This window comes from Apteryx mantelli, chromosome 1 (assembly GCF_036417845.1).
Source record: "Apteryx mantelli isolate bAptMan1 chromosome 1, bAptMan1.hap1, whole genome shotgun sequence".
Classification (NCBI taxonomy): Eukaryota; Metazoa; Chordata; class Aves; order Apterygiformes; family Apterygidae; genus Apteryx; species Apteryx mantelli.
In genome coordinates this window covers 66,971,578-66,987,240 of record NC_089978.1, presented here as the reverse complement: position 1 = coordinate 66,987,240, position 15,663 = coordinate 66,971,578, and the positions used below count along the sequence as shown (strand labels likewise).

The window sequence follows — 15,663 nt, the reverse complement described above, 5'->3', positions numbered from 1 at the left end:
GTCTGGTCCTTCATTTTGAATCTTTTAGGAGGCACACATGAAGAGAGTCCGTAAATTTTGCTCAGACCTTATTACATCAGGCAGAAGGGAAGCAAGAGGAGAAGCGGATGATATTTAGACAACTTTTCACTTTAACCAGATATTAACTCTCTGCCTATGTTCAGAGACCTTGTTTGTTTAGGAACCTTTTAAGCCAACAGTAAAGTGGAGGCGAAGATTCACACCACCTGCTTTGAGTAGCTAACATCAGGGCCTCTCCTTGCAGTCCATCAAGAATGGGGTTCCTCCAGATGGCCCTTTTTATAAGGCTCAACCTAGGTACTTTCACAGTGATAATCAAATTTGCCTTCTTCCCATGACTATGAGGTTCCTAATTTAAGCAACAGAAGTTCAACTCCTCAATTTGCCCATGTAACTACTCCTCCTATATGGTGGTTAACTTCCAAAAACTTGTGGCATAATCTGATTTACCATCAGTAATTACTCTACTGAACAGCTTCTAGTATTACAGTTTTTTTCACTTTTCATATTTTTTGCATTGGGAGAGGCAAGGAGGGGAACAAGGCACAATAAAGGTCAAAACTTAGAAACAATATTTGTAAATATATAATTTCATTTTCTACCAACTTTACTAGGATCTCTTCATAAGCTAAGAAACTCTTCAAACTTATTTCCTTGAGTTTCAAAGACAGAAGTCTGACTTGCTACTGAAAGACATGCACATACAACCAGTTAAATGCATGATTAGTCCCTGGTACATACAAGACATGGCATTTTCCCGTGGAAGCAAATATTGAACAAAAAATAAGAATTACTCGTCATTTAAAACATTCAGCTTTTCATTGCTTTAGTCACATTCAAGATGTTAAAGTGGATGAGCAGATCTGCCACATTAACCCTCTTTTGCTCAATGAATCTTGAGTGAATTCCAAAATGAAGAATCCTAAAAATAGTGCTTCCAAACTCTGTTCAGATTAAAGCACTAAAAAAAAACATTCATGCTACAGATCTGCCAAAGTCAAGATGGAGCTCTTCAGTATCTCATGCAGGTAACAATTGATCAGAATCCAAACATAGGGACAAACTTAAGTCCCCGCTATAAGATATACCCTTCGCAAACTCTTGGGAGTAGCAAACAGGTTTTGGCATCAAGGGTTTTTTTTTGTTTTGTTTTGTTTTAAACTATTTAGCAATACATGTATAGGAAAGAACCCCACATGACTCAGATGACAGATTTGTAGAGTTTACAACAAAATGTTTTAATCATTGAAATGGACTGAAGTCAACATACAACTCAATATGCAAGTGTTTGTCATTTAAGAACAGAATAAATACTTTGAAAGACACATAAATCACCTGAAAAAGCGGAAGATTTCTAAGACAACATTTTGAAAGAGTTACCCCACAAAATTTCCTATATTTCATCAACCAATACAAAAATATCCAACCAGAGGGCTGTAGGGCTAAAACTAGAGTTGCTACAGTCATAGCAAAAAGTCTTTAAGACATTTTAGTAGTACTAGGAGATTATATCTGCTATCTGCTATGAGATATATATTCTGATGCAAACATTTTAGTACGTATTAGTCCATTATTTTATTTAAATTCACTCAAATTTAAGCAACTTTTAGTAGAAGCACTTAAGATAATTCTTGTTTTAAAGACCAAAATGTTATATTAAATCTTGAAAATATGTAAGGGTGTAGAAACATAAATTCTCTCTGGCAACAGGACCTACAGAAATTGGTTTTAAATTGTTCCAGTTATTCAGCCTGTGCTTTTACTGAAAACATACCAGTACAAACAATGAAAAAGCAAATAAAATCAGTTAAAATTTTAAAATCAGTTAAAATCAGAAGCAACAAAAGCAGAAAAACATTCTATAAATGGCAAAATTTCCAGCTGGTTATTAAAAAAAAAAAAAAAAGAGGATACAGAAGGATACACAGTTCTTGTTACAAGGAATTTCCTGCAGTTGTCAATTACATTAAACACAGATTACACACTTGTGACCAAAAAAAAAAGAAAAAGCAAGTTCTTTTGCTTCAGAATTTGATTCCTCTGGAGAGAAGGGAGAGAGAGAAAGGAGGCAAGGGGAGAAGAGGGAGTTAAATGTTAAATTCCAAGTTATGCCATCCTTTCCCCCTATGTAATAATTAAGTATTAAAGTCACAGTCTAGCAAATGCAAAATTTATTTCAACTGTACATAACAGATGTCCTTTGTATATAAAACAAAACACTGAACTGATATATGCAACCACAAACAATATGCATACTTTACAGTACAATGCAACATTCAGATATACATCCATTTTGCATTTTCAAAAGGTAGTCACCTACTGAAGATGGCTTCTCCCATTCACAAATGGAGTTCACAATATATATAATTTTCTTCTATGTTTTACGTCACTATATACACATTACTGTGTTTTGGCAAGATTATGCAAAACACCCAATTATATATAGGTTGGTTTCAATTTATGGTAAATACTAATTTTATGGAAACACTGGATAAGCCATGTGAAGAGGGTTGACAATGGCTTGAACCTACCTTCTAATTCAGATTCTTCATCCTTCCAGTATATTATTAACTGTACACATGTATTTTACACAATTGCATAAACATAAGGTACTATTGTTACCATGACTAAAGTTCCACAAAAATAGAAACACTGAACCTTTGGACTGAATACCACCATCTCCACATTTGCATTTTTTTAAGCATGTTGCATTAATACTCCTGCTCAGTTCACAATAGCTAATGGCCTGTAACACTGAAGAAAGCAAATGATTTTAACTGTGCAGTGATGTTAATATGAAAGATCATAATTATGATAATAATTAGTGACTCGAATGCTACAATAATTAATGGTGGTAAACTGTCAAAACTTTGGTGCATAGAAAGTCAATAAAATCCTCAGATCCGGGTAACAAAACATTCTGTGTGATAAGGAAAGTTCAAGTGCAGCAACTGTATTTCAAACTCATATTTACACTCTATAACATGAAACAGACATAAAAGAACTATCATTTATCCAATGCAGAACACATTATTTAACTAGAACACCACAGCTTAAGAAATGGGAAAAAGCAATCCATACTTTTCATATAATTAAAAACAAATACTCTCGACTCAAAGGAAAAGTGAAGTGGCTTACAGATGCACTGTGGAATGGTACGGAGCACATATACTTATTTCATCTCTCTAACCAATACTCCTCCAGTTCAAATAAAGTTCAACATACATAAGTTCCTGGTCATTGAGTTAATAAATGACCATTGTTTGTTTGTTTTTTTTTTCCATATACCCCTGAAAATTCTCTTCAGTAATCATTGCTGCTTTTGTCAGTCAAATTTTCAAGTACAAAAAACAGGGAAAGAGAGGATAAAACAGGTGATCAAACAATGCAAGACTGAATGTAAATCTACAGACATGAACTACTTTGAAATAGCTTCCTCCATGCTGATAACCTTCTGGAATCATTCATGTCTAGCAATTATTAACTTTCTGCTCGTGCAACCTGCAGAAAGGTTTTAATTACCTGTAAACTTTTAAACAGTGTGATCAAGTTCCCAGGCAGCAGTTAATTGCACCATGATTATTCTGAACTTGTTCAAGTAGTAATATCTGAACACTGAATAACGTACCTATTTGAAAGGGGGTAAGGGAATTGCAATCAGGGATTCTGGTGAACATGTGAACTGTTACTGTTCTTTTAGCGTATGCTTTTCCCTAATGCTAATGAAGAATTAGAAAACATTTCATTTTTGTTTCAGTTCCAATTACGTTATCCACAAGACAGACCACACACTTCACCCCAGCAATGCCCCAGGTGCAGGTTCAAGACCTTCAGCTGTGTATAAGGTGTCACAGTTCTCTGTAAAACCAACATTATTGTAAGTGAAGAGTCGTTGCTGAAAACAAACCTGCTCATGAGAGAAGTTGCAAGACACAATAAAATCTGTCACAGACATGCTCCAAACAGGAAAACCCAAAAGTCAAGCATTCTATTTTTAAGAACTTCACACAATCCAATTTGATCGCACTTGTACCTACAGCTTCAGATGCTGAACACTTGAGGTTTCATCACGGGAACCATTTTCATCTCGTCTTTTCAAGAAGAATGGTCAATTGATAGTTGACAGCTGTGTATTTTAACAGGCAAGTAAATATCTAAACCTGTTTTCTACCACACTACTGCATACAGTAACGTGACAGTATGACCATAGGTAATATGAGATTATCAAAACACTGCATGTAATGAGCATGGACTGCCAGGTTTTCATGATAACTGCCAGACTGGGGGTGGGGGGAAGCAGTGTGATCCTTCATATAAACTCCTAAGCAATGAGGAAAAGACAGCAGTATAAAAACAGAAATTTTCGTGGATTAGCAAATGCTCTTCCAAACAAGTGGGCCAGATATGTGAGTATCTGAATGATTTTACAGTTCTTGTACTGCTTATTTTTAAACTATATTTCTTTTACTCTACCAGCTTTGTGATTTGTTAATAATATATAGAAAATTCAACCACTAAGGCTAAAGTATTTCCATATTGCTGGCACTTGGCTCACAGACCAGTATGGTTTCAGTACAAAATACAAAAACGCGCTGTATCCAAAAGAAACAAAAGAAAAGAAGAAAGGACCTGTTGCTACACTGACCAAGTCAAAAAAACAGACCATTCAGAGCTACATATTAATGTCTGTCACTTAAAAAAAACTCAAGAAATATCATCCTTAACAGGATATATACTCTTTAAAATGACTTATTTGTATGTGTATTAAATTGGCAATAGAGCCTTCCACCAGGTATAATTGAAGTATCAGAAGCTCCCTCAGAAGTTGTTAAAATATCACATTAAAGAGACAAGGAACAGCAAGAAAACATCTAAGAAAAAGCAGGCTGTGATACAACAAGCATTTGTTAAGAAAAAGCTCAGAAGTGCATTAGTTCTGGTGAGAGATATATGAGCAACAGCTCTTACGAGATGTAGACCCCATTCTGTAACTATGGGCTGTCCATATACTGTCATAGTCAGAGTCTTCTGAGAGGTCTGAAGGCTCCAAACGAGAAAGACTACTGCGACGACCCAAGGAGTCTAGACTTGATTGGTCATCATCAGCCAAGACGTGATTATGCATCAGGTCAGTGCCTTGCCATGCTAAGGATGTATAGGTGAAATGAAATGGTGGATGTGGATAGGCAGAGGTGGGATGAGGAGGAGAACGTAAGGAATAGCCACAACCAAACACATGAAACAAAAGCAAAAGGTGATGGGAAGAGAAGGAAAAGAGAAAATATTGTTAAAAAGGCACCAAAGCTTTTTTTTTTTTTTTTTGGTTGGGTTTTAGGTATAAATTACACTCATCATGTAATAACTTTTGAATTGTTACAACACAATTTTTAAAGTTCTTTTTAAGCTTCTAAGCAGCCTCAGTTGAGAATCCCGAGTAACGAAAATCTTGTTTGAGGATAGATTTTTCGGAAAGGGGAGTTTGGTTCTTTTCAAATATGGAGTCAACTCTGGTCTGGGGATATCTGAATTGAGACAGAGCAATAAACACATTAAGCCAGCACAATTCGGCACTGACATGAAAAGCAACAGCCCTTTCCCCTCCCCAAATCTCGCTGTTTGTTTCTGCACCTCCATCCTTTCCCTCTCTTGCAATGAAACAGCCATTTCTACAGCTGCTTGGTGAACCAGATCAGGGAACAGTTTCAAATGAAGATTAATGCTGCAAAAGATTATTTTTCAGGCAGGTTATTTCCCCACCAGCTCACAATACAGCCACACAACTGTTGTGTCAGCATTATAAAGGGAAAAATACAGGGGGAAAAAAACAAAGGTTTAGAGGCATTCTCATGCAGAGCAGGGCTGCTCATTTTTTAAATCAGCAACACCACCTCATACCAATTCAAAGGGGCTGTCAAACTACAGCTCTTCTGCACCTGTGCCCATAATTATTTGTTTAACCAAGTAGTAACTGAACTCATAGAAAACAAGGCCGAGACACTAAAGTCAACCTAGTCAGACTCCTTTCTATGCTCACACTCACCTCTTCCCACAGGACTCTATCTAAATCTATCTTCCCAATTAAGTACTTCAAGATGTCTAGGGTAGTGGACAAAAGTATCAAATGACACTTTTTCTCTTCTACTTCTACTTTCCCCCTGGCTCCTCCCTTCAAAGGCCTTGCAATATCTGAGGACTGTGTAAGTGGCCATGTTATGAGCTACATGACACTGCAAAAAATTTTAAGCCTTCATTTGGAGAGGAAATGCATACAAATATACTGAGCTTATAAGAAGAAGAAGGAGGGAAAGCTCTCCTCTCTTTTATTCACATCTGTCTCCCCAAATTAAATATGAACTCTCCCCCACCCAAACAATTAAAAAAGTCACTCTACTACCTCTAATGCCACTGCCTTCCAGTCTGCACTGTTGCACCCTAGCTGTTCTGATTTGGTATTTCCAAAAGCAGCACGACTTGGGCTTTAGCATAAGGTACAGCAAGTAGAATTGCCAAATCAGTGCTGTGAGGGACAGGCAGAATATGAAAACAGAGGTAAGGAAGGGGTATGCAAAAAAAGTGACATTTTTTCACGGATGTCTGGAAATTTTTTTGTTCTATTCTTTTGTACCAAATACTGCTTCCACAAAAGCAATCCCAGAGTGAAACTGAGTTATTCTTTCCACTTCCAATTGCAGCCTACAAATGGATCTTCTGATATTTGAAGTCTTAGGTGACAACACCATTCTTTCCAAAGAAAGCAGCCGTGCGCTTAACCAATAAAATCATTGTTTCTTGCTGCAGTTAAGCGCAAATAAAAACTTTTGACTTCTGATGTATGCAATGATGTCTATTGCACTATGTATATTTCTTAAATATACATAGAAAGGAAAAATAGGCAAAAAAGCAAAAAAAAAAAAAATCCATTATGTGTCTGCATACACGCAAATTGTGCAAGTGCAAATGTTTCCCCAACCATTTCTTGTCACGTTATCCTTGGAAATAATGAACAGAGCACAGTTGCAACATTTAAACAGCAATCATCTCAATGAATTTTGTTTGGAGCAACAGTGTATCTTCAGAATTTTGAACACATTAATTTCCTTTTATCAAATTAAACACATTATAGTAATGGTTATAGGTCTAAAAAACAAATTAAGATTATTCAAAAATGATCTAACGGTAGCCAATTTATGAAACTAGTGTTATCACCTTGGAGACCTACAGTTTGTCAAGACAGGTCAAGAAGAAAAATTAAAATGAAGGTTTTTGCTGTTACTTCAAATGTTTCTGAAATCTAAACATAAAAAAATCACAGCCATGCAAGATACCCCTTCATACAAGGGGCTGTATTCCCATTTTAAAGTACAAATGAATACAAAGTAGCTGGGTTATCAAGGTGATAACAGTAAGTAAACACGTATTAGGAAAACCCATGAACTAAGTCTGCAGCCATATTTTGAGACTTCCCAAATGTCAGCATAAAGTGCTTTTGCTTGGAAGCAAAACAGGCACAGAACTCTGTGGCTAGCAATACTAGTGATTAATACAGCAAATTTAAACAGTTTTTGTGGACGAGGAATAAGTTCTAATGTCCAATCTTCTAATTCCTGCTAACAGCAAAACCAGCTAAGTACTTCAGTATCATTATACTGTGTTCCAAGGATATCTGAACTAAATCCATATTCAACAATGTCAAAACTGTGCAAATCTGAACAAGTCCAACAGCGTTTCCTCCTTCCTTGTGTAAATGGAGCACATGCTGGTGGACTCCCCTGCTTTGTGCAATGTTTTACTTACAATACAGAGGAGCTCCACATAGCAAACTTGCTTCGGATTAAATGAAGTAGGACCCCAGAAGCATATTACTGGTTTTCAATAAGCTAGATATTGATCTGAGAAACTAAAAATGGCTTTAACCAACACAGAGACCCGGGGGAAAAGTTTCTCCTGAAATTATATTATGATATAAAATTTGTTATTAATATTAAAAACAGCTATTGACAATAAAAGAAAAGAAATATTTATGTGTCTAGGTTACTTTTCCATAACAGAAGTCTTTGTTGAACAGAATCAAACAAGACAGATATATACTCCTCCAAAATTATGAATTACTACTCATTTCTCCTCTCCACTTACCAGCTTCTCAAAGTTTATCAAAAAAAAAAAAAAAAAAAAAAAAAAAAATACTGAGCAACTGTCATATTCAGGCCAGACACCTCGCGTTCCTTGATGAAGGTTTTGTGCAATTTTAAACCATGACTAGTCATATGGGTTTGTTAGGTTTTTTTTAATTAAAAAAAAAAAAAAAAAAAAAACGGACAGAATTATAGTCTCTAACAGTGGAACTTGGCTTCCAATACTTAAACGCTCAACACTGATATTAAGCCAGAAACAGATTATTACTTCTTCCAGGTCCACCTTGCCGTTTGCAAAGGCAAAGGACCACAAACACTAATCTTCTCTTTTTTGCAAAGAATCTAATTTGTGTTTCAGTTAGCTATTTCAGTATTTTCTAACTTACTTGAATTTAGTGTTTGACGTGTTTTGGCACTTGTGCAATACGCTTCAATGACTTTAAGAATTTGTGCGTCTTCTTCTAAAGCAGCTGTACCTAGAACCAATGGGAAAAATAAAGTTTTAAGCATAGTTATGTTTTTTAATAAAGATGAGCCTTTGTAAATTATTTTCGTTTAAGGCTAAATGTTACAGATAACAGTTAAGACCAAAGTTCAGCCTAAACCAACCCTTAAAAATTCTCTGTCTTCTCCTTTTAAATCAACTTTCAATGAGCAAAAGGCTAATATTAAGTTTCAAAAGACAAAATACTATTACAAAATTTAAAAAAGGAAAAAAAGAAACAATTCAGAGTAATTACCCACACATTCAAGAAATTTTATGAGCATCTGAAGTTGCAAAGAGCATGCTCTGAAGTGTGGTTACTGTCATACTACACAGAACAGCCATTAAACTGAAAACTGTATACCCCACTTATTATACACACCTCATTTCACAGTTTCTTCAAGAAATAAGGAACAAGAACTCATAGAAAATAAATCTTGAAAACTGTGGTTTTCCAAATACATCAGATTTACCACTTTCAATGGTGTTCTATTAAAAATTAAAATCAGACTTAACATAATATGTACATTTGTACAATTTCAGTCCAGTGTGCAGCAGGAAAGATGCCACTACCACGTAAGAATTTTTGTGAAAACTGGAGTAGATTAAATTCCTCAAACTTTAAAGTGGAAACAGTATTACGGGGGAAAAAAAATAATAACTATTCAAGCTTCACATGGCATAGTTTTTCTAAAGATCGTGCTCCACTGCAATTCTATTCCTTGGAGAACTTCAGTAAGAATGCTGTCGAATTTTTCATTTGCAGCAAAGAGTAAAATTCCAGTCAAACTGAAATCTAGAGGATACCTTTTACCATTAATTTAGACAGAACCAAGATTCTATATAGGACAAGATGATTTTTGTTTCAAAAGCATTATTCCATTTTCCTCACCCCAAAGCTTCAAGAAAACACTAGCCTTGCAGATTTTCTGTTTCGTGAATCTAAAGTGCCTCCAATACCAACAGCAATATACTCTAGCAGCCAAGGCATCCAGTCTTATTTTCAATGATTTATTATCAACACAGCAAAGCCAACTCTCCAAAAACATGTCAGGACTGACTGCCAAACTGACTGTTGAAGAAATTATCTTCACTGGGTATAGTTTCTCCCTCTAGTTTAAGAGACTCAAATACTTCGAAATACAGGTTATTTCTCTTTCAAGGCAGGAAAAATAATCAGATTTTGTTGTGTTTGTTCTTTGTTGTGGTATGATAACAGTAGCAAGACAAATAATTCATTTATGAAATCAACTTTGTAAGGGCACTCAGATGAAATACCATGCTTATTTAGGTTTGTCTGTTGTAATGTTGATTAACAGAACCCCCCATGAATCCCTGGGGATCCAGAGATGGTAAGTATTAAAAAACCAAAACTATTACCGATGAGCTTGAAGCTTTATAGTAGTTCCTCAGTGGAAAACTTTTACAGGTCCAAAAATTGGAAAAGACTGAAAAAACACTAGCATAGAACAAAGGCTTCTAACTACTGACACAGTGGAAAAAAGGCATATGTCAAGAATCATTTAAGTATTTAAGTATATAAATATACTTTATAAATATATAAATAAAATTCTTTGCCTTAAAGTCACAGAAAATCCCTTTCATGGAAAGTCATTTCATACATACAAAATATTGAAAGGTGTTCATTTAAATAGGAGAGAAACAATGTATTTGCCAATGTATTTCCGTTCTGCCAAAAAAGAACTCATATCTCCTCTCTTAATAGCCATGCTTTAATCGCTCCAAGTTTACAAGCGCAGAAGCCCAGTAAAGCTGTCAGCTACATGTTGCAACTACTGAATCTCCATCTTCCAATATTTAACATGAAACTGTATTGCAGTACTTTCATTATTCCTAAAGAGATCCCTGTTAGTAAGAACAAAACAAATTCAACAGCATTTTTCAACATTACAGCTATTATTATTAGGGAGAGAAATGAAGTGGTAGAGCTACATTGTAAGGATTTCTAGCAACTTAGAACTAAATCGGCAACTCAGATTAGCAGTTACTTTGAAAGTGTTAAGGGTTTCTTCCTATTTTTTTGGTCCTTACGTTACTCGCATTCAGATGATAAAGTTGTTATTTACAAGCTAACTTCCTGAATTGCATAAAAGTAGAAATAAAAATGAGTATTAAGATACAAAGTCCGTTCTGTCATATGTCCTCCTATAACTGATACATCACAAACTCAAAATGAATTTTTGCGAACATACTTTAAATTGTTCCATCACTTGTGTACCTAACTAGTTAGAGAGAAACAATTATTAAAAATACTTTAACACTGGGGTGCTTATTAACCATGGAGTGGTATTTAGGTTCTCTATTTCTTAAAAATTAAGTATTTTAGAAGTCTAAATTGCAAATTTAAAAGCATATCAAGAAAAGTGGCCTGTGATGTTATACACAACTTTCCAAAAGGATGTTAAAAAAAAAAAAAATCAGTACTGATCTAAAATTTGCTTATGTAAAAATGACAGTCATTTTTCCCATAAGAGAACAACACTCATTTTAAAGGCAAAGCTGCTACTGTATTTACCTATTTATGCAGGAGACACTGATGAAAACACCACTTCTCCAAATGCTATCTTCTACAGTCAGAAGTGAGACAGGACTAGAAAAACCATCTTTCTTCATATTATGGGGAGCCATTATCTCCCTTGGCTATAAAGACTTTTAAGAGGTTGGTTAAATTTAAATAAGCATACTTCTTACTTGATCAGTCCGCAGTGAATCTTTTAAGGATGTGGAAAAGAATCAACTTTTTTTTAAAATGCATTCTCAAAATATGAAAAGAATCACTTGTAAGCAAAAAAAGTGCTAGCCAGATGACATTCACTGCCTGCAAGAGGCTTCTTAAATATTTGTAAAACTTTGTCACTAATAAAAAACAACCCACCCTGAAATTCACCCTGTAAATGAGTGCCATAACTCGTTTACAGGTACTGTCCAAATCCACATATAGACAATTAGTACCTACGTGATGCTGAATATTGGAGCTCTTGTTACTATTTAAGCTCCCACTGACATTCTTAAGTAGCAGTAACAGAACTTGAGTTTCTAGATTCCAAGTATACTTTTAGTTTAATTTCAGCAAGCAAACAACAGCTAGTGCACATAATTATTACTTAAGGCTGCACAGATACTGCACACAGAACACAATGAGGCAGACTTAAATTACTATATATTGTGTATTAAAGAGATTATTAGTATGGACTTAATATAGTATAGGACAATAGACAACCTATTTGCTACTGTTTTAAAGTTAAGTCTGGGATCTTCTTCCTCACGCCAATTATGAAAAAAAAGAAAAAAGAGGGAAGCTCCGACAGGTTTTCTGACAGCAAGGTCTCTCCTACTACGCAGGTGCATGTCTTTCAACCTTTGTGATCATGAGAGATCCTTGTATAAGCATCAGCCATATAGCAAAAGATCATGACAATATAGCTCACCTGCCTACATCCTGAACTAAAACTTCCACCTGCACGTCCATGAACACAGGATCATTCTGTTCACTACCTTAACTCTTTGCCATATGAAATTCACAGTACAGTGGAAGGACCTCCCTCTCAGGTTAAGCAACAGCACCCTGAGGAAAACCTTTTTCCTCCCCAACCCTGCATAAATTGATCAGAGCCAATGTTCATGACAACATACTTTATGCATTCTGAACACTCAAGAAGCACAGTCTCTATTTTAAGAAGCTCATGAGCAAAGGACAGACATGCAGAGACAAAAGTTGCAGTAAAAGACTATGGCCTTCAGATACAAATACAGTCAAAAAAGCGCTATTTTTAACACCCTACCTTTTACTGACGCAAGTATTTGGATTATTCACTCACACAGATTTACAAGGCAGAATTAGAGCAAAACTAACAGTGAAATAAATAGTTTTTGCTGGATAATGTTAACACTCTCTCTACCTCAGATTGCCCAGCATCAAGATTCTGACCCATGTATATGCTTTCTACACTTCTATCAATCTCTCTTGGCTTAAAGTTTTTAAGACTTCAGGCAGCCTAAAACTTTTTCTGACACAGACGCCAGCAAATGACCTTATTTCTAGGAAAGTAGAGCAGGTTGTTGGATCTTAAAAGACTGACCTTGGAAGCAACTAGTCTTCGAACCAGCAGCTATACCCAGCTTTCCAATACCCAGATCAGTGGAAGCTCCTACCAGAATCAATTCAAGAACATAGCTATTAAATATTCTATAGAAGTGGGATAGCATTTTTAACCTCCAACTTGCTGTTTACAGTATTAAAAGATAGTTTTAGCTCAGTGAGCTTTAAATGGCTCTCTAGTCAATCTTGCTGCCTTCTGTAGCAAGCAGATAGAAACAGGCACTTCACAAGCATACAGAACCTGACCTAGCTGAGTTGTCTACTTCTGGATATAAACTGTGCCGTAGAAGCAACTATTTTTCTCCACTGACTACAAAGGTGCCTGAAATGACTAGTTCACATAAACATCTGCAAACAGAGGATATGAGTCCCACCAAGACTGATAATATCAAAAATAGTTATTTCCTTGCAGGAGGAATAGTAATATCTAAAGTGGTAGAAATTAAAGAAGAGTTTCCCAGCGTACTAAGGTCATTAATGCTATACTTGCTATCCTGCTAATTAGAAACAGCAACAGACTGGGAGAGCTGCTGACAATCTGCTAATTAGAAATTCTAAACATAAATAAATAAATCTCTAGGTATTCCTCAGCAATTTCTGCCTTCCCCCCCCCCTTTTTTTTAAAACTACACACATAGGCTAATATTAGAAAATGGGATGTCTCTCACCAAACCTTGGACATTTTTCTGCATTCTGTAGCCAATAATTAAGACTCTAGAAAGCAACTCATCCCATCCAGATAAGTGCCTAAGACGAGTAAAACAAACTGTCCTCTGAAGGTACCCACCTCTCTCCACTGACAGGAGAGAGGAGACCAGATGACTTGCTTAGACTGCACATTTAACTTTCACAGAATTTAAACTGACATTAATTACAGCCTATATACTATGCAGACATTTGTTCGGTCTCTCTTACTTTTTCTCAGTGCAAACTCTTCATCTGATGGCTTCCGTTCCGGCTTGCGTTTGGGAAGCAGCTTTTTCATGGTTTTAGGGCTCTTACTGAGATCCTGTGGGGGGAGAATAAAAATAGAAGAGTAGAGCTTCTTTACAATATTTCAGAAGTTTAACTTTTAAGATGCATACAGTATTTACTAATTGAATATATTTTAACAGCACCAAAATTCAATTTACTAACATTTTTGGTGCATCAGGTTTGCCTGAACTGGCTCACTTCCTCGCTATCCCTCCTCCAACTTTATGTATAAAGTTACATATTTTATCTGATCCTATTAACAGAAATATACAGAAAAGCTGCTGCAAAAGCATGCAGGCTGTCTGGGAGCTACAGCGAAGAAAACAGGCAGGCTACATTAACACAGTATTTTCCTTAACTTCTGAAGGGACAACCCATTTGACTTGTCTATTTAGAAGCAGGTAAAAAAGGACCTAACAAGGAAGCTTGGCAGATAGTATACCTATCTTCTTTAAAGGCAGAATTTTTAAGTATTTAGAGCTTTGTAAGAACAGACCTACTGCAAAAAAATGCAGCAACAAGTACAGCATTTCTGCTCAAAAACTACAGGAACACAAAGGAATATACTGGTCTACCCCTTACCTTAAGGATACAAGACATCCTCTATAAAAGTACAGAACAAGAAAGTGAAAAGGTGAATGAGCAGGACGCAGACGAAAGAGGATGAAGATAGGTTTTGAACATCATACGCTAAACAATGTAAAGATGAGTGAAATTTTACTACATTTGAGAGTTTAGTGCCATATACACAAAGGCATGAAAGGAATTTAACTAATGATGAGATGAGCAGCATATACTACTGCTGAACAAGAGAACCTCTTGTAGCAAATAAGCCTAAATATTAACCTTCCAATTGGAGACCACCTATCACGTTTCCCCTGTTGTGCAGGGGATTTACAAAAAATCAACCCACCACGTACAAATCAAAAAACCCACACAACTAAGCTGTACTATGTGACAAGTGTGACACTATGCTTTTTTTTTTTTTAAAGAAAGTCTATTTTAAGAAAGAAGTCACCTCCTAGTCAATTTTTAAGGAACTGCAAAGTATACACCTGTAAAATAACATTGTTCTGTCAACATCTCATGCTTGCATAATGAAATGTACACAGGAATATCTGTATGCCTCTTTCTGGGCCCTGGTTCTTCATGCTAAATTAGAATCATGAGAATGCATGACACACAGAAAGATACCAAAACAGAAGATATCATCATGCCAATATTCTCCAGTGCGTGTGTAAAAAGAAAGGAAAAAAAAAAAAACAAAAAACCACTACACACACATGCGCGCGCGCACACACACAATTCCAACATAAATCAAGTGTTTTCTTAACATTCACAGGACTGCAAAAAGTAGCAGCAACACCAAATTAACCTAAAACCACTACTCTTTTGTGGTTGAAGACAATGTTTTGTATTTCTCTTGGAACAGACCGACTCCTTTTTCATATCATAGGCTAATTAAAAACTATGACAACATCTCAAATTCTAAACTTTTTTTTTTTTGTCAATGGTGACATTAACTGTCAGTTTCATCCGAATATAAAAAAGTTATATGGATTTCGACAGTAACCACTTTGTTGTTGTTGTTAATAGGCTACTGTTAGTGCTATTACTAGGCCACCTAGTAACAGTGGTAAACACTGAGGAGCCAAGAGTCAGTTATACCATCACAGTTCTTTAGAACGATTTGATCCATCACTTTCAAGCACCTTAAGATCTGTGATGCTACATACTTTTACATGTTTAGCAAATAACTTAGTGTGCAATAAGCTTGGATCACCAACTTAAGAATTGAATCGTTTGTTTAAAAAAAAAAAAAAGTTTTTCCCATTTGACTGGACGAAGAGCAGAAATAAGGGGGGAAAAAATGGGGGGTAGGGGGAAGGGGAAGAGAAAAATCCTCTCCTATCAAGCCTTATTATCTGAGC

General features: G+C 35.8%; 1 protein-coding gene across 9 annotated transcripts in view; it reads right to left on the bottom strand.

Moving 5' to 3' along the window:
* The window catches only part of ARHGEF7 (Rho guanine nucleotide exchange factor 7), a 132,488-nt gene that overhangs the window by 10,424 nt on the left and 106,401 nt on the right, over positions 1–15,663 (bottom strand). For 3 of the 9 annotated variants that reach the window (XR_010883800.1, XM_067294020.1, XM_067294060.1), the window contains exons 17-19: positions 13,673–13,766; positions 12,738–12,806; positions 8,540–8,629 (exon numbers count right to left, since the gene is read on the bottom strand). Coding sequence is in view for 8 of the 9 variants with exons in the window: in XM_067294020.1 (XP_067150121.1) it covers positions 8,540–8,629; positions 12,738–12,806; positions 13,673–13,766 (253 nt within the window). In the remaining variant the exon portion in view is untranslated. Of the gene's footprint in view, positions 1–1,175; positions 4,148–4,989; positions 5,167–5,350; positions 5,544–8,539; positions 8,630–12,737; positions 12,807–13,672; positions 13,767–15,663 lie in introns of those variants that run through there. The other 6 variants (XM_067294015.1, XM_067294039.1, XM_067294068.1 and 3 more) reach the window with 4 other exon arrangements.